Source organism: Aspergillus novofumigatus (genome assembly GCF_002847465.1).
Source record: "Aspergillus novofumigatus IBT 16806 chromosome Unknown P174scaffold_2, whole genome shotgun sequence".
In the NCBI taxonomy this organism is placed as follows: domain Eukaryota; kingdom Fungi; phylum Ascomycota; class Eurotiomycetes; order Eurotiales; family Aspergillaceae; genus Aspergillus; species Aspergillus novofumigatus.
The window spans coordinates 3,937,649-3,959,573 of NW_020194275.1; the positions used below are offsets into that span (position 1 = coordinate 3,937,649).

Below are 21,925 nucleotides of genomic sequence, written 5' to 3' on the forward strand. Positions count from 1 at the left end.
GCTTATCTCCTACCTTATCTGCAAGCATTTCCTAATCAGGAAGCCCAGTTCTATCATGGCCAACATCAAATGCAATCTATAAAAAAGGCTACTTCTTATCCTTCAGTTCCCCCTCTCCTTCACTGTCTTCGCTATGCCCATCCCAACCTCCGTCCCCAGCTTCTCAAACCCCTCAACCACCCCTCCCGATCCCCGCGCCCATCTCCTGACTCATCTTAAACTTCCCCTGCAACCGCTCAATCCTCACCTCCACCCCGATAATGTTCTTCTTAAGAAGCTCCACATACGGCTCCGGCGCATTGCTCACCTCCCACGGGCCTGGCCTCTCACCCCCAGTATACCCCATAATCGCGGTCTCCGCATGCCGCGATAAATCATTCACCTGGCGCGACAGGAACGCACCCGTCTCCTCGGCCTTGGAGTCGCAGTACACCCTGATCTTGCCGTAGGCCTGCACGGCGGAGTAGTTCCAGGTGGGCACGACCTTGCCTGTGGCGGGTTTTGTGTCTTTGTAGAATTTGGGGTGACGTAGTGGTGGTGTGGGCCGTTGAAGAGGATGAGGACTTCGTCGGGGAGTTCGAGGGTTGTAGATTGGGTTTGGGATTGGTGCTGGGCCAGAGCTTCCATTAGGGCTTTTGCTTGCGGGTTTTGTTTGGCGATGTGCCCGCGGAGAGTCCCTGGGGCGGGATCGGAATCGGCATTGTCGGTGGGAGAGTCTGGAATGTCGAGGACGAAGGGGATGTGGCTCGATTGCAGGAGGGGGTACTTGAGGGATTTGGTGGCGGTTGTGAGGATCCCGAGGGGATTGTCGCGGATGAATTGTTGGAGGAGGGGGATGTGTGTTTCGGCGTGGACGGCGCGGAGATACATCGTGGTCTGTAGTTGGATGGCTATTGTCAGTTCGTTGCAGGAGACGGGGTTATATATCCTCGATTGTCTGATCGATGAGTAGAGCAATGCGCGGGATATCGATGGTATTCGATTGGCTCATGACGCCGAGTCAGATTGTGTCGGCACAGGGCGTACGCCCTCGGAACTGCTAGGAGTCGTAACTGTCACAGCAGAAGACATTACAAACGGCCGATTTAGAGGGGGAATGTCTGCACCATGATTGGTCCAACCAGATTCATCTCAAAAAAGCAGGTGGCCAATAGCAGAGATGGATCTCCGGTCTATTCCGTTTCCAGAAGTTGACAGGAGTGGGGGCATTTCCTACGGCCAATAGGCTCACAGTCGTTTCAATCAATCATTGAAAATCGTCAGCCACTTCCATTCTAGGAAATTCTGGGGAGTGGAGCTTGCTGAATTGCCACTACGTACTATCAAATGTGCTCTGTACCATACATCTTATAAATATGAGTAAACCACATCCTTTATGAGCATCTTAATCTTCTTACCATACTCACACCAGCAAAATGCCTCTTTCACAAGACAGCCACCCTGCCACAAAGGCACTCCATGCCGACGATCGACTCAACTTGGTGACAGACGTCGCACCTCCAATCCATCTATCGACCACATTTCGATACTCCAATGACCCCGACCAATTGATTCCGTCTGAGGATCCCATCGTAAGCCCCTCAAAAACCCACTACAGGATTCAACTAACAATTCCAGGCCGAATTCGACGGCAAGAACTACGTCTACTCCCGGGAGTTCGCACCAAACGCAACCCGCTTTGAGGCAATTCTCTCCACCTTACTTGGTAGCCACGCCGTCAGCTACGCCACGGGATTAGCTGCACTACACGCAGCCCTAGTCCTGCTGAACCCGCGGCGCATCTCCGTCGGCGAAGGCTACCACGGCAGCCACGAAGTCATCGGCGTGCTCACCCGTCTCACAGGACTCAAGAAGCTCCCGCTGGACTGTGCCGCGGAAGACCTGCAAGAAGGGGATGTGATCCTCCTCGAGACACCGGTCAACCCACTCGGCACCGCATTTAGCATCGAAGCGTACGCGCAAAAGGCTCACTCGCGCGGAGCCTACCTCATCGTCGACAGCACCTTTGCTCCGCCAGGTCTGCAGGATCCTTTTCTCTGGGGTGCGGATATCGTGCTGCACTCCGGCTCCAAGTATTTCGGCGGCCATAGCGATATGCTCTGCGGTGTGCTGGGTATCAAGCGTGCAGAGTGGCATCGTCAGCTGCTGGAGGATCGGGTGGCGCTTGGCCATGTCATGGGAAACTTGGAGAGTTGGCTCGGAGTGCGTAGTCTGCGTACGCTGGAGGTTAGGGTGCAGAGAGCGAGTCAGAACTCAGCCAAGTTGATTTCTTGGCTGAATGGCGCGTTGACGGCTGCGTCGCCGGTGCCGGGGAGTGAGGAGGAGACTGTGCAAAAGGTGCTGGTGAAGATATATCATGCCAGTTTGCAGGATGAGGAGTGGTTGAAGAAGCAGATGCCGAATGGGTTTGGGCCTGTGTTTGCGATTGTCATGAGGGATGAGAAGCTTGCAAAGACACTGCCCAGCAAGCTCGCCTTCTTCCAGCATGCCACAAGTCTGGGGGTGTTGAGTCGTTGATTGAGTGGCGGGCGTTGTCGGATTCCAGAGTGGATCGGAAGTTGCTGAGGATCAGTGTTGGGTTGGAGGATTGGCAGGATCTGAAGATGGATTTGTTGTCTGCTTTCAAGGCTCTTGTTGAGGTTTAGCGGTGTGTGGATTTCGTGAATTTGTTGTTAATGGGTTCTCTCTTATTCAGTATTCATAGACTCCATTCACCCACTGAGTCAGTTTCACTTGAGAATCTGCATTGTTACAAAGAACTTCATTCATCCTTTGAAACAAAGATTTACAAAAGGGTACTCCTTTGTTAGAGAGCTTTAGCCTCATCTATAATATTAGCTGTCCTCCTGTGTCCCAATCCTACAAACAGTAACCTCTGCATCTCAAATGAAGTACCCCACGCACATCATCGACCCCAACGGGGACGTGACCATAAAACTCCTGAACCCAAATGCTCCGTTTGCTGTATCTGAAGAATGGGACTATGGAGAGAACGGCGAATTACCCTCGTGGTTCGGATCAAGACAGTGGAATCCGTTGAACAACGAACAAGCAGTCAACTCGCTCCTTGACCTCACCATCGTTGATCAGAACCACCAGGATGAACCGTCAAAATCCGCAGCATCGGAGACTCATGTTTCCCTACTCGCGGAAACCAGTCTGACGAGAGTGCCAACTCGACGACAACGTCATCGTCCGCGGAGAAATGAGCGAAAGCGAATGTATTCTGACGGAATACGCACGTATGTCATACTTCCCTGGACACGAGTGCATGCTAAGTGGTCAGGGAAACCCGCATTCAACGACGAATACAGCTACCAAGTCTCCTCACGACACCTGATACTCGCGTCTCCATTCTTCCGCGCAGCACTGACAAAAGGGTGGAAGGAGGCCCACACCCTAGGCACACATGGCTCTGTCACATTCACCGTCTACGACTGGGACGATCAGGCGCTGTTTATTTTCCTGAATGTTATACACGGACAACACCGCGATTTGCCCTGGAAAGTAGGGCTAGAGCTCTTGGCGAAGATCACCGTCATCGCCGACTATTATCAGTGTATAGATGCCATTCAGTTCATGGCGCTGTCATGGTATGCCTTTTTGAAACCGACGTGCTCCGATCTTGTACGGCCGAGAGATATTGTCCTGTGGTTGTGGGTTTCGTGGGTGTTGCGCCTTCCAGAGCAGTTTCGGAAGGTTGGCGCAATGGCTATGGAGCAGTTGGACGAGCGGATGGATTCGTTGGGACTGCCTATTCCAAGGAGAATTCTAGGTGAGTTTTACGGATTTGGGTCATTTGCAATAGCTGATGGAGTTAGACGCTGTCAATCATCAAGAAGGGTTCCCTAGGAGCCTTGAGGAGGGAAATTGTGTACTTTTTTGGTGGCTTTACCGGGGGTGGACGCCAGTTGATAGACTGGGCTGTGATTGAGTACAGAGATAAAAGACATCAGTACATGTTTGTACAAAGTTTGATATCTGGTGGCCAGCAGAAATAGATCAGTAGTCGCCTAAGTAGGCATCGTTATGCCAAGTGAGCTTCTAGTGCTTACACAATAGCCAAGATCAAACTGACTGGCACAGGCACTGCATAACAGTAACCGGTAGAAGTTGACTAAACCGGAGACTCATTTTATCAAATGATGATCGACCGTCTCTCCCCCTCTCTGCAATGACACGGTAGTATCACCATACCTGCATATCATGCTAGGCCTCCTCCCTGCAGATAGATGCGGGGAATCCTCATGCGGTATATAATCCGCTTCCTACTCGCAGATAATTGACTCTTCAATGTTCAAGTAACATATCACAATGTTCACAACCAAATCCCTCCTATCTACCGTAGTACCGATAATGATCCCCCTCTCCCTGGGGTCAGCCTCCTCCCCCAATCTCCTCCCTACACCCCCAATGGGCTTCAACAACTGGGCCCGCTTCATGTGCGACCTCAACGAGACGCTCTTCCTCGAAACCGCCTCCGCAATGGTCTCAACCGGCCTTCTAGAAGCAGGCTACAACCGCCTAAACCTAGACGACTGCTGGATGGCCTACGACCGCGCCCCGGACTCCTCCCTCGAATGGAACACGACTAAATTTCCCCACGGCATCCCCTGGCTCGCCCACCACCTCAACACCCAAGGCTTCCACCTAGGCATCTACCAGGACGCAGGAAACCTCACCTGCGGCGGGTACCCGGGTTCCTTCGGGTACGAGGCCCTCGACGCCCACACCTTCGCAGCCTGGGGAATCGACTACCTAAAGCTAGACGGGTGCAACGTTTTCCCTCGGCACTCCCGCACCCTAGAGCAAGAATACAAAGCCCGCTACGCACACTGGCACGCCGTCCTAAAGGAGATGCACCCCCCGCTCATCTTCTCCGAAAGCGCCCCGGCGTACTTTGCCGACCCCACCAGTTTGACCTCCTGGTACGAGGTCATGGACTGGGTTCCTGGGTTCGGGGAACTGGCGCGCCACTCGACTGATATCCTCGTTTATGTCGGGGAAGGCAGCGCCTGGGACAGTATCATGGTGAACTATCACTATAACACGCTGCTGGCGCGGTACCAGCGGCCTGGGTACTTTAATGATCCGGACTTTTTGATTCCGGATCACCCTGGTTTGACGCTTGAGGAGAAGCGCTCGCAGTTTGCGCTGTGGGCGTCGTTTTCGGCGCCGCTGATTGTTAGTGCGCATATTCCGGGGCTGTCGGGGGAGGAGTTGGCGATTTTGAGGAACGAGGAGTTGATCAGGGTTGATCAGGATCCGTTGGCGTTGCAGGCGACGTTGGCAAGTCGGGGGGAGGAGGTTGATGTGTTGACGAGGAGTTTGGAGGGCGGTGATAGATTGCTTACGGTGTTGAATCGGGGGGATGGAGAGGCGGTGGTTAGAGTGCCGGTTGAGTGGATGGGGCTGCAGAGGGGCTGTGAGCATGTGGCTAAGAGCCTGTGGGACGGGGAGGTGCAGGTGCTGGAGGAGGAGATAGTGATCAGGCTGAACTCGCATGCTACGCAGGTGTACCTGATTGCTTTGCCAGAGGAATGCTCCATTGTCATTCCTACGGGGATTGTGTTCAATACGGCATCGGGGAACTGTCTCACCGATGTCGACGGCGAGAGGGTCGGCTTCGAGGCTTGCAAAGGGTCGGAGACGCAGATTTGGCAGGTCAGTGAGTTGGGAAGTCTACATCCGCTGTCGACAACGTCGCATTGCTTGACTGCAGGGAGTCAATTATCTGTCCAGTTGTGCACTGGACACCAAGACCAGAAGTGGACTTATGACATAACCGGCAATCTCAAGAATGAACACACCAAGATGTGCTTGACGGAGGGCAGAGAGATATCTGAATGCGGGTTTGAACGAGATAGCCAGGTATTCGGTCTGCCGAGTGGTGTAGACATCAAGTCCAGTTAGACAGATCTCAATAGGATAGTATCCGCCCGTGTTCGCGACTTCCTATTTGTATGGAATCTTTCAAGATTGGATCCCTTGATGGGTATCCCCTGTCACAACTGTACCGTCTGTATTCATCTTATATTTTGAAAGGATGACAAGCCTCCGATAAGTTGTCGTCGAAGAACCATAGATCAACAATAACTGACGGAAAACCAGAAACGAGAAGTACTATGCTTGTGCAGAATCATAACTCTTTTTCGGGTCAAAGGTCGGCCGTTGTCGGAAGAGATTGAACAGAGGAATGAATAGTCTGGGTTGAGCATCGCTGGTCTCCATTCCTTCAGTCTGCACCTGCTTGTTGAACCATGATCGAAGATCGTCCCAACTTATCCACCGCCATTCGTCACACTTCTCGGGCTCCAATATCTGAAACCACGAATTAGTAAGGAGACATCGTGGACAAGACCGGATGGTCCAACTCACCTGGGGCTGTGCGTTGTCTTCCTTGACCGTAGCACCGACATAGACAGTAATATAGTGCTTTCCTTCGGCCTTCATGACATCGTTCGTAGCAGTTAGGAAACGTACGTCATGAATCGAGAGGCCTGTCTCTTCGAGAACTTCCCGTACTGCGCAGGCTTCGAAAGATTCGCCGAATTCTAGATGGCCTCCGGGGAATGCCCAGGTACCTAGCCCACTGTCAGAACCCGCTCAAGATACAGAGAATAGTGGAAGACAGAAATACCGGCACCATGGCTTCCCTTCCTCTTGCCCAGAACGATCTTCCCTTCATTGTTCAGGACCACGACTCCAACTCCTACTCTTGGATTCATTATGAGCAGTCTGCAGCAAATTAGTGTAATGGACTTAACGATGTTTTGAGCGCAGGTGTGCCGTTTATAAGAACTGTCTGTAACACAGCCCTACACAGCCTTACACAGCCTTCGGGTGAGTCATGCGCGTAAACGCTGGGAGGTAAGGCTCACCTAATTCTCAGCCGTGGTTGAGAGAACTTAAATTCAGATATAGGTATTGGTGACCGAATCCAATCTCTTTTATATTGCTCAATGAGCTCAATTTTGGACAATGGTGAAGTTGATATGCGTGTGTTGCTGTTGGTGACCTTTGTGAAGACACTTTCCCGTTTTGGAAGGCAGTGCATACAAATCAAACATCTCCAACTTGTCTCCATAACAAAGAACCTCCATTCTTCATCATCTCCTCAGCTCCTCGTCCTTCATCTCAAGCCTTCATCTTATGCATTGCCATCACGGCCATCTGACATGGGTCTGGCTTGACAAACTGCTATACCAATCACAAGCTGAGAATCCGTTATCGCTTGCCCGGCCTGCTGTCGGCCATCTCCCGCACCCCGCTCCCTTCCCTATCGAGCAAGGCACTACATTCCTTATCAAAGCGCCCTGATAACGAGTAATTTCGGAGTCGGACCTTGCATCACCACGTCTGGACATGTGGAGATTGGAGACATCTTCCATATCGGAAGCTTCACCATCATATTTCCTGTCTCGCAGCTGGTGTCCTCAATGACAAGCGCAAGAAGTAGAGGGAGATGCGGGCCATGTTCTCTTCACATATCTATGACGATGGTATCACTCGGGAAATGAAGCGCCATGTGACTTCGATTTGCATGTACTCATTGTGTGCTGCCGCGCCATGGGCCGTGCCACTCCAGATGCAACATGGCTTATCTTCGTGACCCCGCATTGCGGTTGAGTCTGGCTAGAATCAGACGGGCAGTCAAGCTTTGTGGACAAGGCTTAAAAGAGAGGAGATTCATGGAACAGAATTACTATGCTTTTATTGTTGCATCATCCTCCATTGGCGAATTCTGACGAAGATTTTGGGCTCTGCTTGAAGGCGTCACACTCAACATGGCTTCTAAGGAGCAAGCTCAGGGTCATATTGTCAAGACATCCCACGCCGGAGACCATCCGGAGGTAGAAATCGGCCGCCTGGATGAACTTGAGGTTGATCTCGACTCCACCTTGAAGGAGGACCAGGAGTATGACTACGAGTCGGAACACTCCCCTTTTCCTGAAGGTCCGTTGTCGTTTGCGCTATGAATAGTAGATTCTTTACTCATTCGGAAGCTGTATAGTCCGAGCAGTTGTTCCTGAAACTGACGATCCACACATGCCTGTCAGTACTCTCCGGATGTGGATTCTCGGCGTCGTCTTCACCATTCTGGGTTCTGGGATCAATCAATTCTTCTCCCTCCGTTACCCATCTGTACACATCGTCTCGCTTGTTGCGGAGCTGCTTGCCTATCCATGTGGCGTCTTTCTCGCCAAAATACTACCCGTAACGACGATAAACTGCGGATGGTTCGGCTCTTTCGGCATAAATCCAGATCACAGTTTCAATATCAAGGAACATGCCATCATTGTGATCATGAGTAATGTCTCTTTCGGATACGGCAGTGCCGACTCGACCAACATCATTCAAGCCTCAAGCTCTAACTTCTACAACTTTGGTCTCAAAGCGGGCTTCTCGGTGCTCGTTGTAATCTGCGCGCAGCTGTTAGGCTTCGGGATCGCTGGTTTAGCTGCGCCATGGCTCGTGGAGCCCGCGAGCATTATATGGCCAGGGGTACTATCGAACTGCGCAATGCTGGAAACCCTTCATTCTCGCGCCAACTCCGTTGCGAATGGATGGAAGATCTCTCGCTTGCGCTTCTTTCTGTATGTCACTGCTGCCGGTTTCCTGTGGTACTTCTTTCCCGGGCTTATTTTCACCGCCCTTTCCTATTTTACCTGGATCTGTTGGATCGCGCCCAAAAATGTTGTTGTCAATCAGCTTTTCGGCATGCAGACGGGACTGGGCTTGAGTCCCATCACCTTCGATTGGAGCCAGGTAGCGTACAATACGAATCCCCTTCTATCTCCATCCTGGGCAGCCGTCAACGTTTTCGCGGGCTTCGCAATCTTCTTCTGGGGCGTCGTTCCTGCTCTCTACTACACAAACACCTGGTATACTGCTTACCTTCCAATGATGACGGCAGACGTCTACGATCGCACAGGGGCCGTCTACGACACAGCTCGTGTGGTTAGCTCCCAACATACCTTGGATATCGATGCTTACCAGCAGTACTCGCCTCCCTATCTAGGCGCCACATTCGCGTTCGTCTACGGACTCGCTTTCGCGTCGATCACATCCGTTCTTACTCACATTGCAGTCTGGCATAAGAGCGACATCTGGGCTGCAATGAAGGGCAAAAACAAGCTAGACATCCATGCTAGGCTCATGAGATCCTATAGGAAAACTCCTTGGTACTGGTATGCTGCAGTCATCGTGGCGGTGACCGCTATAACCATTGTGCTGGTCGAGGTATACGAAACCAAACTCCCCGTCTACGGCGTGTTCCTGGCTCTCATCATCCCAGCCCTCTACATGGTGCCCTGCGGAATCGTCCAGGGCATCACCAACGTCGACGCAAACCAGCTCAATGTCCTCAGCGAGTTCATCGGCGGCTACATGTTTGAAGGCAAGCCCCTGGCCAATATGCTCTTTAAGATTCTCAGCACGGACGTGGTCGGCCAGGGCGTCTACTTCGCCATGGACATGAAGCTGGGCCACTACCTGAAGATCCCTCCACGACTGCTCTTTGTCGCGCAGGGGACCGCCACTATTCTCGGAGCCCTGACCCAGGCCGGCGTCACCCTCTGGATGCTCGGCAACATTGACGGCATCTGCACCGAGGACCAACCAGACGGCTTCTCCTGCCCCAATGGCCGAACCTTGTACTCATCCTCCGTGATCTGGGGTCTCGTCGGCCCGAGGCGCCTCTACTCCGCCGGCAAGATCTACTCGTCTCTCCTGCACTTCTTCTGGATCGGTGCCCTCGCTCCAGTAGTCACATTCTTCCTGTACAGGTACACCAATCGCAGCATCTTCAAGTCCATGAATTGGCCTCTCATCTTCGTGGGCACATGGAACGTTCCGCCGGGTAAGTGGCTAGACCTCAATGCTGCAGTGCAACCAGCTACTGATGCGTTCTTAAGCAACCGGTATCAACTATTCCAGCTGGGCTCTCGTCAACTTCGCCTTCAACCATGTCATCAAGCGCCGCTTCTTTGCTTGGTGGACGAAATACAACTACGTCCTTGCGGCTGCTCTCGACACAGGCCTTGCCCTTAGCGGCATCGTTATATTTTTCTGCATCTCGTATCCTGGTGCCGTGTTTCCGGACTGGTGGGGGAACACAGTATACCTCAACACGGCGGATGGACAGGGAGTCGCCTGGAAACCAATGCCGGATGTCGGTTACTTTGGTTCACCGAACGGAACTTGGACTTGACGTCACGCCAGTATCGCTCTACAGCGGCGACAAAATCGGCATATATTGTTCATATACGCATGAAGACAAGCACTTGCCTACTCGGCTACGTTATTTCTATTGCAATCGTCGGACGAAGCTTGTTGAGAAATTATTGAATACATCCAGACTACCTCGGAAGTTTCCCATTAAAAACCGAACTAAAACTGCCATATCAAGTAAAGAGGAATAAAACAATGCCGGGAGAAAAATCGCGTTAAGGGACAATCGAAAGCAAGAATCCGGAACCAGTAGCTTGGTAAAGAAAGCAGCGAGCAGACCGGGTTTCCGAGAAGACTTTGCCAAAGTTGGTCGGTTCAGTCAATAGGAGAGTGACCTGCCACTCCTCGAAAAAAATGATACATCATGAAACATTTACTGCACGAGGGGTCAGTGTCTGTACGTCCACAGCGCATAAAGAAACCAGGGAAGCTTACAGAAATCTCGGCCATTCCAAGATCCTCACCACCGGCAGCAGGCTGCTGAACAGCGCCGTTTGTAGCGGCAGGGGCATTGGCATCTGCGGGGCCAGGATTCTCGTTGCTGGCAAAGTAGTCAACCATCTCGGCATCGAGCTCTTCGACGCTCTTCGGCTTAGGACGGTTCGAGCTACGAGCACCACCACGGCGGCCACGGCGGGCGCCACGGCCCGAGTGGTGTTGGCGGCCTTGGCGGCCGTGGCAGGCTTGGGCTGGGATTTGACTTGACTGTTCCAAATTAATAGAAGATCATCAGAAAAACGAAAGAGTAGACAACTTACGCGACACGCTCTGTAAGAGGCTTGGGAGCTGGCACGCTGGGAGCGTGGGAAGCGTCAACCACTACTTCAATCTATGGAAAGTTAGAGACGGTCGGAATGAAAACGAGGACAATGCGCCTCTCACCTTCATGGGTCTTCCATCAACAAGAAGGCCATTCAACTCCTTGGCAGCCTTGGCGGCTGTGTCGGGTTTGCTGAAGACAATCGAAGCAATACCACGGCTGGTGCCGTTCTGGTTGTAAGTAAGCATCACTCGCTTGACGGGACCTGCGGATTTTGAGAAGTATTCCTAATGGACGGAAAGATGATCAGTACTGCAGTCAAGATCAAGTCGCGAAACCTGGTAACGACGGCGGCATGAAACGAAACATCGACAATTGCGCACAACGGTCCCCAAACAGGTAGCACGGAGCATCAGCGAGCACACAGCGTTAGCGTCATGTTCCACCGGGAACCCGAATTTCCACCTCTACGATCATGAAGCGCCAAGACCATTTTGGAATCCATATCGACCTTCGCGGCACAACCCCCTTCAGATAATGGCCGGGCGTTTGATCCCTCCATGGCATGAACCGACCTCAGCAGCCATTCAGAGCAAGAGTGGACGAATACATCTCAGTGCCCTGCCGCGATGCAGATATCAAACGTCCACACCCAAAGGCGACCTGCCATCAACGAAGTGACAGTTCCTTGGCTGAAACCCCAACAAGGAACAGAGAAATTCTGACACAACCCCCAGTTTGCCCACAAGTGAAATAGAGATCATAAGAACAATCTCGGCAAGGCTGCTAGATCCTCAAGATTCACTGCGAGTGCGCCTCCTGCCCTAATAAACTGACGCACTTCACAAATAAATCGCGGTACCCGTCTAGGGTTCTGATTTCATTGCAAAGCCTTGCCTGCTACTGCTGTTTGCTGATGCGCTCGCTGATGCCCCCTCCATGCAGTGCGAAATCAAACGGGCGGCGAAACCGAAAAGTTTCGCCAGGGAAGGTATTTCAAAGCTCCGAGCACAGTCTGCAGCGTAGTGATGGAAGCGTATTGCTGATAATGCAAATTCGCCACTCAAACTAACACGCTTTTCGCAAGACTCCGGCAAAACTCAACCTCGACCGTCACGTAGCAGCAGTTTATAAAAGGCTCGTAGATAGAAGACGGGAAGGAGTTGGTGCCTGTGCAGCGGACCCAGCAATCACCACGAGGTTGACGAAGCGACGTGGCGACGGGTCCGAACGCGGATGGAAGCCGTTGACGCCTCGAAGGTCTCGAAAAACAGACATGGCGATAGAAACCCAAGGCGAAGGCCTCTCGATCAACATACCTTGATATTGGCCTCATTCACATCAGAGGGCTTGAAGGAGTTAGCATATCTGCACATTACAAGCTCGGAGCGTGAGTGGAGACTTACCAAGCCGCTGACCATGATCTTGCTCTCTGTTGCGACCGGGTGTCCACCCTGAGCGCCCTTTGCAACAGGTTTGGCGGCCTTTGCATTCTTCTTCACTCCTCCAACTGGAACGGCAGCACTGCCAGGCTTTGAAGCGGCTGGACGACGAGTGCGGCGACGAGCATTTTGACGACGGTTGACGAGGATCTCGTCGAGAGACTTGTCCAGCTTGGCAGACATTGTTGTTGAGCTCGAATGAGAGACCCGAATTGGAGAGTGAGAGGTTCAGGAGATTCACGGAGTTGCGACCGTGACAGATGAAGCACCACCTAGGTGGTTCGAGGCTTTAAAAAAAGGGCAGGAGAATAGGCTCAAAAGCTGTGAATTGTCGCTATTGAGCTTCGAGTATTAATTGCTGATACAATTATTGATGTACGTGATTAAGAAGCAAGACACGTTTGATGGAGGAGGTGATGCAAGACGATGGACGGTTGAGATTGATGGGCGACAGGAAGTTACGCAAGGGGCGGTAGGGAAGGAGGCTGTGTCGGGTTTGGAGCTAGGCCGCATACGGAAGCGGGATGTTGGTGCCTTAGACATCAGGATTTAGCCGTTCCAACTGAAACAGTCATCGCCATTTGCCATTCACTAAATCTCGAGAAGACTTCCTCGACGTCTATGCTAATGCAGCGTTATATTGGCTAAAAGAACATGATGTCTCCAAAACCGTTGGGAGAACCATTATGGGACTCCTCATCAGTGATGCGGAGTTAAACTACCACGATAGATAGAATCATCCTCACGAACAAAATAGAATTGTGTATCCGAGTCAGTTGCTGCCCCTAGGCCCAGCCTTGATACATTGCAATAAGAAAAAAGTCCCTAATGACAAACGCCGAACGCTCGCTCTAGCCCTGTACATAACGCACAACTACATCAATGAAAGAGTACTCCTTGAGTTTGAATCAAGACACTCCCTGGAGCACCAGCCTGAAGTGATCAATCCCTACATAATCAGCTTTTCAGAGCTTCCAATCGACCTCTCATCTGTTCCAGGGCCGCTTCTTGATCTTCCATCTGGTCCTCAATAGCCGGCTCTCCTTCTGCCGGTTCTTCGGCTTTGACGTCTCCGGCCTGGGAAAGCTTGCCCTGCAAGATCTCCTGTAGGACCTTGTCGACCTCCGCCTCGGCTTCATCTTCTTCTTCTTCATAGAGCTCATTGTTGGGTATCGCATCGTCCACCATCTCTTCAATGATGCCAGCACGCACCAGTTCCGTCGCCAGTTGCCGCATGGTTCCTGTCAATTCAGGCAGCCGGACCAATGTATTGACGTCCTTCATAATCCCAGTCGACTTTTTCAGACTGCCTTGGATCTTACGCATCGAAAACGCCTCGTTCACTTGCATCTGGACACTTTGAAGCTGGGCTCGGCTCGTAGTCAGCCGAGCGGACTGTTTGCGGATCCGAACAAGTTCCCGGGCAAAGGTCTTTGTTTCAGCAGTCGCCTGCTTTGCTTGTGAAGGATTTCGCTGAGCCCTGCGTGACGCATTCACGATGTATTGGCGTGTCTTGCTTTCCAGATTCCTCAACTGGGCAATGTCGCGGTCTAATTGACGGGTGTTGGCACGTATGAGTTGGTTGCATTTCCTCATCTGCAGATCGGAAAGTTACATTAGCACACCTTGGTAGCAAGTAGCCGTCAATAATCGTACTTGCGCTTGAGGATCTGGCCCGAAGAATACTGCCTTAAGAGTCTCCATGATGAAGAGGCTCTCTGTGATGTTATCCTGGATTATCTCCCTGAGATATTCCGTCCTTGAGGACCGAATATATGTGAGTTTATAGAATATAAGCAAGAGTTCGCGACTTCGTGAGCGCCCAAGGCTACGTTATCGCAAAAGGCATCAAGCTATGTTCCGGAACTTGATCGTCACTGTAAGTGGGGTATCGACCCGGCAGGCCGTTCGAACGTAATGCGCAAGGTGAATGCAGATGATAAGATAACAGGTCACCAATATCACGACGCCAAGAATGATATGGTAACTGAACTAATAGGAGTTGTGACTTGTTGAGGATTGTGTATCGGAGTACCCTTGAGCAAGATCGGTGTCACTCTCGTCAACAGACTGAATCCGGCGCCAACTTCGCACGTGATTAGTCAGCAAACCAAGACACTCAAATCAAGCCTCAGGCACACCAAAGACCGCAAACAGAGCAAACAACAGGCGGCTACCATAAGACAGTTCCAGTACTTTCTAGCACCGCTTCTGGAGGGACAAGCTACGCTAACCTCAGCTGGACTCCTTCACCAGCCTTTCTAGCCCCAAGTCTTCCTACCTATTATTGTCTGCTCTATCTTCACCTTGCTCTCTGCTCTAGATCTACACATCTGTTCTTGTCATCTTCCTCGCCGTCTGTTCTTCCTAGTATCCTACCTAACGCGGATCAATATGTCTCAACTCACTCCTGAAGGTACGTTAGCTTGTGGTCATCCCGTCCACCTTCCCCGCCTCGGCTTGTGTTGCTGGTCTTTGCGTCTCAATTGCAGCGCAGACACTTGAGCCTCAGTGCATATGTACCTGCCGCACTCTAAGGAAGCTCAACCTAGCACTTCCTCCTCGAGATGGTAAGCATTGCTGACGAATTCCTGTGCAGTTACATGGGCCCAGCGCTCATCCAGCTCAGACCCTGAGCGCAACTACCTCTACGTCAACATCAAGACTCCCGATGTCGCGAAGTCGGCCGCGGATCTCAAGATCACCGCTACCAATGTCTCATTCACCGGAGAAACCAACAAGGGCGTAAAATACCACGTCTCTCTCGACCTATACGCCGAGATCGACCCCGAAAACAGCAAGGTCAACCACACTGACCGCGAGGTCGAGCTGGTATTGCGGAAGAAGGAGCTTAAGGAGGAGTACTGGCCCCGTCTGGTGAAGGACACACAGAAGCTCCACTTCTTGAAGACTGATTTCGACAAGGTATGACGTTAACGCCCGTGAATATTGGCGGACGAAGGCACCTACTAACAATTGCTAGTGGGTCGACGAGGATGAGCAAGACGAGGCCGGCGACGATGACTACGCAAACAACTTTGGTGGATTTGAGGGACTTGACCAGGGCGGTCTTGGAAACATTGATTTCTCTAAGCTCGGTGCCAACCTTGGCGGAGGTGCGGAGGGTGCTGAGGGCCTCGAAGGTGCCGAGGGCGAAGAATCGGTAAGTCGATCTGATCCGAGCTTTGGCAACCGTACGCATCGCATTTACTAATATCTTATTAGGACGAGGAAATGCCCGAGCTCGAGGGTGACAGCAAGGCCGAGGGAGAGGCCAAGTCCTCTAAGATCCAGGAAGTCTCTTAAAGTATGATGGGAAGGAGCTTGATGATGATCTGTGAAGGCTGAATGCTGAAACACCTATTATGAACAAAATCGCTCTGTCATGAATGGGCTTTACTCACCTTTCGACTATTAAAATGAGGCTGTACGAGTCTTGAGTATACCGTTGGCGACTTGTTGGGGAGGCCTGAGATGCATAATCTGTGGACGATAATGTCTCAGGACATACCGCAAGTCTGAATGATATAATGAGATACGCTTCGCGCTATTGGATTACTCCGCCCGATAAGTTGCGGCTAGTTCTGCCATAGCTATGCTCGAGCGTAAATTCGTCGTAGTATGTTAAAAGTAACACCACTGGCCTTGTGGTGCATCAGACAAGTCATGACGTCCTAGAGCCTCGGAGATACCTCGATTTTCAGGCCACTTGCTGAGGTTGTAAATATCTCGATCATGGTGCCGACGGAAGTTCTTACCAGAAACCACCGAAAGATGGGAATAGAGAGTACCGGACTATCCAGTACGAATATTATGCTTGATAATGCCTCTGGCACGACCGAAAAACAAAAATTGTTCCGAGTTGGTCGAGTCGATGTTTGGTCGACCGCATTCTGGGCATCGAAACTCATTGGCGGAGAGAAGCCTTTCGAAGGTTGTGCCGCCACATTTCTCTGGAAACCCACATCTCTTGAAAATGTGGAGGGACTCGCAACCCAAGATCTTCCAAGTCCACCAACTCTCACGATCGTTGCACACCCTGCATTTGAGGTGTCAACCCACTTCTGTCTATCTGTCAAGACACTTGGATTGACCCTCTTCTTCTCTGTCCTTATAAATATTCGGTCGATTTAGTCGTTCAGCCTTGATTGACTGCGAACGCGGCCGGCGCCACCGCCAAATTCAGCGTGAATTTGTTTCGCTTTTCATAGACTTTTTGCAGATTAGAAAATCGCAAGTACATAGCCAAAATGCCGCCCAAGAAGCCTGAGCCGGCGAAGAAGAAGAAGACCTCGGTCGAGGACAAGGTTCGTGCTGTCGCTGAATGATGAATGGTTTTGGATTTGATTTACTGACTCTCTTCTTGGGCAGACCTTTGGTATGAAAAACGTATGTTACGGATTATCGTTGACGATATCATCCCCTTATTATTGAAAACCGCGCTGACCTAATATTCTCACAGAAAAAAGGTGGTTCCGCAAAGAGGCAGATTGCACAGCTCCAAGCCCAGGCAGCACACAACAAGACCGCCGAGGCCAAGAAGAAGGAAGCTGAAAAGGCCCGTCGTGAAGCCGAGAAGAAGGCCGCCGAGGCCGCAAAGAAGGAAGCCCTAGAATTGTTCAAGCCCGTGCAGGTTCAGAAGGTTCCATTCGGTGTCGACCCGAAGACCGTCTTGTGTGTCTTTTACAAGCAGGGCAACTGTGAAAAGGGAAAGAAGTGCAAGTTCAGTCACGATCTGAACGTTGAGCGGAAAGCGGCCAAGAAGGATCTTTACACCGATTCGCGAGATGCGAAGACCGAGGAGGAGGAGGCGAAGAAGGGCGACACGATGGACCAGTGGGACGAAGAGAAACTTCGCAAAGTTGTTCTCAGCAAGCACGGCAACCCTCGGACGACTACCGAGAAGGTTTGCAAGTACTTCATTGAGGCGGTCGAGAACCAGAAGTACGGTTGGTTCTGGGTTTGTCCTAATGGAGGCGACAAGTGCATGTACAAACACAGCTTGCCACCTGGGTATGTTTCAGTACAGGATTTCGAGCATGGTGACCCAAGGCTAACATGGTTATCTAGCTTCGTGTTGAAGACAAAGGAGCAGAGAGCTGCTGAGAAGGCTATGATGGACAAGTCCCCATTGAACACTCTAACCCTGGAGGACTGGCTTGAGTCAGAACGTCACAAGCTCACCGGCAACTTGACACCGGTGACACCCGAGACTTTCGCCAAGTGGAAGAAGGAGCGTCTGGATAAGAAGGCTGCAGAGGAACAGGCCCGCAAGGCCAAGGAGGCCACAGGTCGTGCTCTGTTCGAGAGCGGCAACTGGCGTGCGGAGGAGGAGAGCGAGGACGAGGACGAAGACGACGAAACCTGGAACCTGGAAGCCCTGCGGAGGGAGACCGAAAAGCTACGGGAGAGGAAAGAAGAGGAACGTCTTGCCCGACTGGCTGGTATTTCCGTCACGCCATCTTCGAACGACGAGACCGTTGCCCAAGAGGGCGAAGGCTGAGTTGATGCGACTCACCCAAGATTCTAACAACTTGGGCTTTCGAATTCGGGCATGGCACCTCCCACACTGGAACCGGCGTTCCAGGCGGATGTCCGGGCCCGTGATGGTGATCGTGTTGATAACCAGGACTGGGATATCTGCCGGGTGGGCATTAACGCTTTGTCCTCTGTCGTTTCCACATATGCTCTTGTGCAGCCACAGGATTTTGGGACCGATGTCCCAATGCGTGTATGGAAGGGCAGAGGCAGAAGGCGACACATGGTCGACGCAATCATGTGTGACGTGGATGCAGAAAACAGAGGCTGGCATTCTGTGTGCCGTTTTTGTACGTAGAAAATGATTTTGACTAGATTTAGCGCTACATCTCAATGCTTTGCATCAACCTAAAACGGGGTTCCATCAGTCAAGGTAATGGAGTCCCAGCGACTTGCTACGATTGTAGAACGATTCTTCTGTATTGATTCCAAACATCTACAACGACGCCTTCTGCCGCGCCAACCCATTCTCAAACATCAACTGCACAACATCCTGCGCAACTCCCCAAGATATCTCGAATCCCCGTCCCCCGCTCCATAGGCATGCACAATGGAGCGATCACCACCCACTCTCTCCGCCTCAATCCTCATTCCACCTTCCCTCGCCGGCCTCCGACCGACAATGTCACGGATGACATCGAACTGACCCCCACTCTCCGTAGTAAATGGGAACCATTTCGCCGCATTGGAGAGAAGCTGCTTCCTCGTCTCAAGCGAGGGCGTCGGATTCCAGTCGTGCGGTTGCTTGGTACCACCGATGATCGTCCCACCGCTCAAAGGCCGGGGAATGCAGAACGACCAAGTGCCGTCTGAGTTTTGGCGGGTGATGGTTACAGAGCAGGGGTTGCGGACGAGACACGTTTGCCCTGGTAGCCTTATTAGCAGCTATATCGGAAGCTCGAAGTGTTAGGGCTCAGCTCATACCTCGAATAATAAATGATTTAGGATCCCCGAATCCCAGCCCGGAGCAGTTGACGACCGTCCTGACGGTCCCGTTTTCCGTCCCCGGCAGCTCAAATGCCTCCATCGGATCGACGAGCGTATACTCTCTCGTCTGTCCACCGTTGAGGATGAACTTCCGAAGTAGATACGCGCAGTACACTGGCGAGTTGACCACGTAGGTGCGATAGCGCACGCCCCATTTCACCTCGGAGGGAGTCTCATCGGCCGTCAGGCGGCGGAAGCCGTCCAGATGCGCGTACGCGCTCTGGACGTTGGCTTCGTGTAGGTACTCCGGCGGCGGGGACTCGAGGTGTTCCTCGCCGTCGAGCAGTTGGACGCCTGATGACGGGTCCTCCGTTGCGAGTTGTTTGAAGTACTCATATGTGCGCCGTGCTTGGCTGTTTTCGTGTGAGGCTTGCGGCGAGGATCCTGGGACGGGGCGGTAGTGCGCGCCGGCCCAGGGGGAGGCGTAATTGAGTGAGGTGGTGTTGGGGAAGTCTCTGGCGACGATGAGGATGTTTTGAGAAGGGTGCAGGTGTTGTTGGATGTGAAGGGCTGTGGTGAGGCCGATTACGCCCGCGCTGGTATGAGTCAGTGTTACATATTCAAGTCATTGTGGATGTGGATTGGTTTAGATTCAGGAGAAACCGACGTACCCAATGACTACTATGGTTTCCTTGCTCATTTTGCGAGATACAGGTGTACTCGATCCAACGCAAAGGTCGTTCCTTGGTCTTCATGAGACCTCTGGACTGTGATCTTGCATTGTGAGACGGAGATAGATAAGCGGATCCCCACATGTTGGGGTCCCGAACAATTGCCGTTATCAGAAAGTGACGTTTGAGTCTCCGATCGTGGTTCCGCGGTATGAGGTTATTCAATTTTATTGTATTATTCTCCCCTTCTGTCAGAGTCTGTCTACAATTCTATGTATAGAGCAGCAGTTGTGGCTAGACCATGCTTGCTTTTGAATGTCGGAGCTTTTGACATGACAGTTCAACCGTCTCTTTGACCCCGCCAAATCTTATCGCTCTAGTGATTACTAGAAAGCCCCCATGGATCGGATCACAATCACATACGAGCAGAGGCTGGGAGTCTTATCACACCATCCTGGCTGGATATTGATTTTGAAGCTGCATATTTGGTCCTGAGGTCGTCGGGCATCTCCGCAGTACCTAGGAAGTACAGAGCACTTGACCATCACATCACATTGCATCGTAGGGAATGGCCAATTTGGGTATACCTGGTGAGCTCTGAGGTTCAAGGTTTACCTAGTATCTACTATTTGGAAATACTGTTGCAGCTTGTGCTGCCTCTCTAATTGATGCACCATAGAGAGATATACACTTCGGCACACTGCTCAAAGGAATCAGTTCCCGCGATCATGCCGACTTCGTTACTTCCCTAGATCTTCTCCTTTGAGCACTGAGGTAGCTACAGAACTGGGAGACGATCCTTTGGCCATTCGAAGCATCCAGTTATCTTCCTTGCACCTGTTCAATACGCGCCCAGTTGATCACGGGAGGGAGACGACAGGGCCGATATGCGCTGTGATTGGCTGATCCGGGTGATGAGACCTGCAGTGTGAAGAAACGCCTTCTGCATTGCTCCCAGCCAATCAGCGTTCGTTCTGGGGGTCCCTGGCAGCATCATCTTAGGCCCGTCCAGAAGAAGAATTCCTGTTAACATCTGACAATACGCATAATTCGTCCTAACCCCGCCTTGAAATGGTGAAAGTCTTTCACCGGACTGTTTGATCACTGGCTTAGGTTGCTTCTACTGTAGGCGTGCTCTTGACCTGTCTCTCATTGGAAATTAACAACAATACTTATCGTCCCCTGGAGAGAGGTAATGGCAATAATAAAAGACGATCATCATGCCAATGGGATGTCTTCTGTCCGTAAGTTATAGAAATTGGCTATTTTTGATTTAAATTCCATGCTAGCTCCAAACTTTCCCGGCTGCAAAGCATCCTATGATCGTGCTATGCGAAGGTCTCACTACCGCTAGGAGCTGCAACATCTCGCACATTTCTTCCGTCCGACCATGTCCGCTATGAGTTTGATCGACTTTTAATTCCTTTCCACTGCCTTAGTCTATCCTGTTAGCGCTGATTCCTCTCCTCTCCAAATACCATTCGGCTGCCTGTCTGTCCGTCCGCCCTCTCTAGTCTCGTGTCCTGTGTGCTGTGGCTGTACCGCTGTATGGCTGTCAGATATCTCGCTAGTGTGCGTACTGCTTTAGCGCTGGAGAGGTATCAAGTGCAATCAACATGTCACTGGATACACTCACTTTCCCTCATCTATGCTCGTCCGCTAATGAAGTCATGAAATCACTGTCTCCTCCCCACGATACAGACCAAGCGCCATCAATCTCCCTTGGCGCAAGCTGCCATTGCTTGGTGGCTGGTGAGTTCGATCATCGACTAATGTAACTTAGTGCCGCCTTCCAAACGTTTTGTATCTTTTCCCCATGGTCTAACTGATTATCGATGAGGGTCGAGTCGTAAGGAATGTCGAATCACACCCTTTCAGTCGTCGCTCACTTGCTCCATCACCAGAACAGTCTCCGTTGTGGACTCCTCTGAAACCCCTATTTCTTGGTTTCTTGGACTTCCAAATCCCTCCCGGTGCTTCTCTCATGTACTTCCCCCCTCCATATAACGTGGTAGCCCGCCTAGTGCATACGATTCCTTGTCAGTTGCCTGCATCTGCGATACCTTGCGGTTGCTGGCCTTGCATAATCGCAATTCTCGCCTATTTTTGAAAATACTTGACCTTATTTCCTCGTTATAGCTTTTTCCATTTTTCCGTTTCCCTCTTACCCTACTCCCACGGTGGGCCGGACCGTCTTGTCGGTTCTCTTTCTGCTTCTTCCTCTGAGTCCATGTCCCGAGACCGAAGCTTTGTACTAATTCAGCAGAGTGTATCTCGTCATCAAAGCCGCGATAAAGCTGTGATTAGCTGCATAGTACTCTGGTTGGTCATAACCGAACTGTTCTAAATTATCT

General features: G+C 51.6%; 11 protein-coding genes across 11 annotated transcripts; 6 read left to right on the forward strand and 5 right to left on the reverse strand.

Annotated features, from left to right (window-relative positions):
• Positions 1-6: 6 nt before the first annotated feature.
• P174DRAFT_439445 (FMN-binding negative transcriptional regulator) lies at positions 7-882 on the reverse strand. The gene is made up of 3 exons (XM_024826801.1): positions 529-882; positions 211-484; positions 7-182 (listed from the first exon to the last, which is right to left on the reverse strand). Exons 1-3 carry the CDS (start codon positions 868-870, stop codon positions 103-105), a joined length of 696 nt encoding a protein of 231 aa, XP_024686278.1. The 5' UTR covers positions 871-882; the 3' UTR covers positions 7-102.
• Positions 883-1,399: 517 nt separating this feature from the next.
• On the forward strand, positions 1,400-2,756 carry P174DRAFT_439446 (putative transsulfuration enzyme family protein). Its single transcript, XM_024826802.1, has 3 exons — positions 1,400-1,571; positions 1,618-2,502; positions 2,523-2,756. Exons 1-3 carry the CDS (start codon positions 1,416-1,418, stop codon positions 2,643-2,645), a joined length of 1,164 nt encoding a protein of 387 aa, XP_024686279.1. The 5' UTR covers positions 1,400-1,415; the 3' UTR covers positions 2,646-2,756.
• A 130-nt stretch (positions 2,757-2,886) lies between these two features.
• P174DRAFT_458301 (uncharacterized protein) lies at positions 2,887-3,852 on the forward strand (the record flags this gene model as incomplete). The annotated part of the gene is made up of 2 exons (XM_024829640.1): positions 2,887-3,193; positions 3,287-3,852. The coding sequence occupies 2 exons, from the start codon at positions 2,887-2,889 to the stop codon at positions 3,850-3,852; spliced, it is 873 nt and encodes a 290-aa protein (XP_024686280.1).
• A 462-nt stretch (positions 3,853-4,314) lies between these two features.
• aglA (putative alpha-galactosidase) lies at positions 4,315-5,913 on the forward strand (the record flags this gene model as incomplete). Its single annotated transcript, XM_024829641.1, has 1 exon — positions 4,315-5,913. The coding sequence occupies one exon, from the start codon at positions 4,315-4,317 to the stop codon at positions 5,911-5,913; it is 1,599 nt and encodes a 532-aa protein (XP_024686281.1).
• Positions 5,914-6,018: 105 nt separating this feature from the next.
• On the reverse strand, positions 6,019-7,568 carry P174DRAFT_115599 (nucleotide triphosphate diphosphatase NUDT15). Its single transcript, XM_024821044.1, has 3 exons — positions 6,882-7,568; positions 6,641-6,738; positions 6,019-6,584 (listed from the first exon to the last, which is right to left on the reverse strand). Exons 1-3 carry the CDS (start codon positions 7,085-7,087, stop codon positions 6,124-6,126), a joined length of 765 nt encoding a protein of 254 aa, XP_024686282.1. The 5' UTR covers positions 7,088-7,568; the 3' UTR covers positions 6,019-6,123.
• On the forward strand, positions 7,491-10,400 carry optD (small oligopeptide transporter, OPT family). Its single transcript, XM_024821045.1, has 3 exons — positions 7,491-7,956; positions 8,015-9,862; positions 9,918-10,400. Exons 1-3 carry the CDS (start codon positions 7,788-7,790, stop codon positions 10,211-10,213), a joined length of 2,313 nt encoding a protein of 770 aa, XP_024686283.1. The 5' UTR covers positions 7,491-7,787; the 3' UTR covers positions 10,214-10,400.
• Positions 10,401-10,606: 206 nt separating this feature from the next.
• P174DRAFT_429109 (uncharacterized protein) lies at positions 10,607-12,618 on the reverse strand (the record flags this gene model as incomplete). Its single annotated transcript, XM_024825549.1, has 6 exons — positions 10,607-10,609; positions 10,669-10,933; positions 10,992-11,062; positions 11,116-11,280; positions 12,313-12,342; positions 12,400-12,618. The coding sequence occupies 6 exons, from the start codon at positions 12,616-12,618 to the stop codon at positions 10,607-10,609; spliced, it is 753 nt and encodes a 250-aa protein (XP_024686284.1).
• Positions 12,619-13,170: 552 nt separating this feature from the next.
• P174DRAFT_439451 (ESCRT-III subunit protein VPS24) lies at positions 13,171-14,475 on the reverse strand. The gene is made up of 2 exons (XM_024826803.1): positions 14,092-14,475; positions 13,171-14,031 (listed from the first exon to the last, which is right to left on the reverse strand). Exons 1-2 carry the CDS (start codon positions 14,137-14,139, stop codon positions 13,393-13,395), a joined length of 687 nt encoding a protein of 228 aa, XP_024686285.1. The 5' UTR covers positions 14,140-14,475; the 3' UTR covers positions 13,171-13,392.
• A 354-nt stretch (positions 14,476-14,829) lies between these two features.
• Positions 14,830-15,741, forward strand: wos2 (Hsp90 cochaperone SBA1; the record flags this gene model as incomplete). Its single annotated transcript, XM_024824709.1, has 4 exons — positions 14,830-14,851; positions 15,035-15,360; positions 15,419-15,598; positions 15,661-15,741. The coding sequence occupies 4 exons, from the start codon at positions 14,830-14,832 to the stop codon at positions 15,739-15,741; spliced, it is 609 nt and encodes a 202-aa protein (XP_024686286.1).
• Positions 15,742-16,409: 668 nt separating this feature from the next.
• Positions 16,410-18,332, forward strand: P174DRAFT_385694 (translation machinery-associated protein TMA46). The gene is made up of 4 exons (XM_024823272.1): positions 16,410-16,742; positions 16,807-16,824; positions 16,898-17,448; positions 17,506-18,332. The coding sequence occupies exons 1-4, from the start codon at positions 16,686-16,688 to the stop codon at positions 17,936-17,938; spliced, it is 1,059 nt and encodes a 352-aa protein (XP_024686287.1). The 5' UTR covers positions 16,410-16,685; the 3' UTR covers positions 17,939-18,332.
• P174DRAFT_439453 (FAD-dependent oxidoreductase) lies at positions 18,329-20,042 on the reverse strand. The gene is made up of 4 exons (XM_024826804.1): positions 19,572-20,042; positions 18,898-19,496; positions 18,523-18,839; positions 18,329-18,487 (listed from the first exon to the last, which is right to left on the reverse strand). Exons 1-4 carry the CDS (start codon positions 19,598-19,600, stop codon positions 18,410-18,412), a joined length of 1,023 nt encoding a protein of 340 aa, XP_024686288.1. The 5' UTR covers positions 19,601-20,042; the 3' UTR covers positions 18,329-18,409.
• Positions 20,043-21,925: the final 1,883 nt, after the last annotated feature.

What these genes read in the sequence shown, in the direction of transcription:
- P174DRAFT_439445 (XM_024826801.1), bottom strand. Translation starts at nt 870, where the DNA reads ATGTATCTCCGCGCCGTCCACGCCGAAACACACATCCCCCTCCTCCAA. An exon ending in ACGGCCCACACCACCACTAC is followed by an intron (nt 485 to 528) that starts GTCACCCCAAAT and finishes GCCACAGGCAAG; the next exon opens with GTCGTGCCCACCTGGAACTA. An exon ending in GCAGGGGAAGTTTAAGATGA is followed by an intron (nt 183 to 210) that starts GTCAGGAGATGG and finishes GGGGATCGGGAG; the next exon opens with GGGTGGTTGAGGGGTTTGAG.
- P174DRAFT_439446 (XM_024826802.1), top strand. Translation starts at nt 1,416, where the DNA reads ATGCCTCTTTCACAAGACAGCCACCCTGCCACAAAGGCACTCCATGCC. An exon ending in TTCCGTCTGAGGATCCCATC is followed by an intron (nt 1,572 to 1,617) that starts GTAAGCCCCTCA and finishes TAACAATTCCAG; the next exon opens with GCCGAATTCGACGGCAAGAA.
- P174DRAFT_115599 (XM_024821044.1), bottom strand. Translation starts at nt 7,087, where the DNA reads ATGGAGACAAGTTGGAGATGTTTGATTTGTATGCACTGCCTTCCAAAA. An exon ending in CAACCACGGCTGAGAATTAG is followed by an intron (nt 6,739 to 6,881) that starts GTGAGCCTTACC and finishes AATTTGCTGCAG; the next exon opens with ACTGCTCATAATGAATCCAA. An exon ending in GAAGGGAAGCCATGGTGCCG is followed by an intron (nt 6,585 to 6,640) that starts GTATTTCTGTCT and finishes ACAGTGGGCTAG; the next exon opens with GTACCTGGGCATTCCCCGGA.
- optD (XM_024821045.1), top strand. Translation starts at nt 7,788, where the DNA reads ATGGCTTCTAAGGAGCAAGCTCAGGGTCATATTGTCAAGACATCCCAC. An exon ending in ACACTCCCCTTTTCCTGAAG is followed by an intron (nt 7,957 to 8,014) that starts GTCCGTTGTCGT and finishes GAAGCTGTATAG; the next exon opens with TCCGAGCAGTTGTTCCTGAA. An exon ending in CACATGGAACGTTCCGCCGG is followed by an intron (nt 9,863 to 9,917) that starts GTAAGTGGCTAG and finishes TGCGTTCTTAAG; the next exon opens with CAACCGGTATCAACTATTCC.
- P174DRAFT_439451 (XM_024826803.1), bottom strand. Translation starts at nt 14,139, where the DNA reads ATGGAGACTCTTAAGGCAGTATTCTTCGGGCCAGATCCTCAAGCGCAA. An exon ending in GGCCAGATCCTCAAGCGCAA is followed by an intron (nt 14,032 to 14,091) that starts GTACGATTATTG and finishes TCCGATCTGCAG; the next exon opens with ATGAGGAAATGCAACCAACT.
- P174DRAFT_385694 (XM_024823272.1), top strand. Translation starts at nt 16,686, where the DNA reads ATGCCGCCCAAGAAGCCTGAGCCGGCGAAGAAGAAGAAGACCTCGGTC. An exon ending in AAACACAGCTTGCCACCTGG is followed by an intron (nt 17,449 to 17,505) that starts GTATGTTTCAGT and finishes ATGGTTATCTAG; the next exon opens with CTTCGTGTTGAAGACAAAGG.
- P174DRAFT_439453 (XM_024826804.1), bottom strand. Translation starts at nt 19,600, where the DNA reads ATGAGCAAGGAAACCATAGTAGTCATTGG. An exon ending in GAAACCATAGTAGTCATTGG is followed by an intron (nt 19,497 to 19,571) that starts GTACGTCGGTTT and finishes GACTCATACCAG; the next exon opens with CGCGGGCGTAATCGGCCTCA. An exon ending in TGGGTGGTGATCGCTCCATT is followed by an intron (nt 18,488 to 18,522) that starts GTGCATGCCTAT and finishes CGGGGATTCGAG; the next exon opens with ATATCTTGGGGAGTTGCGCA.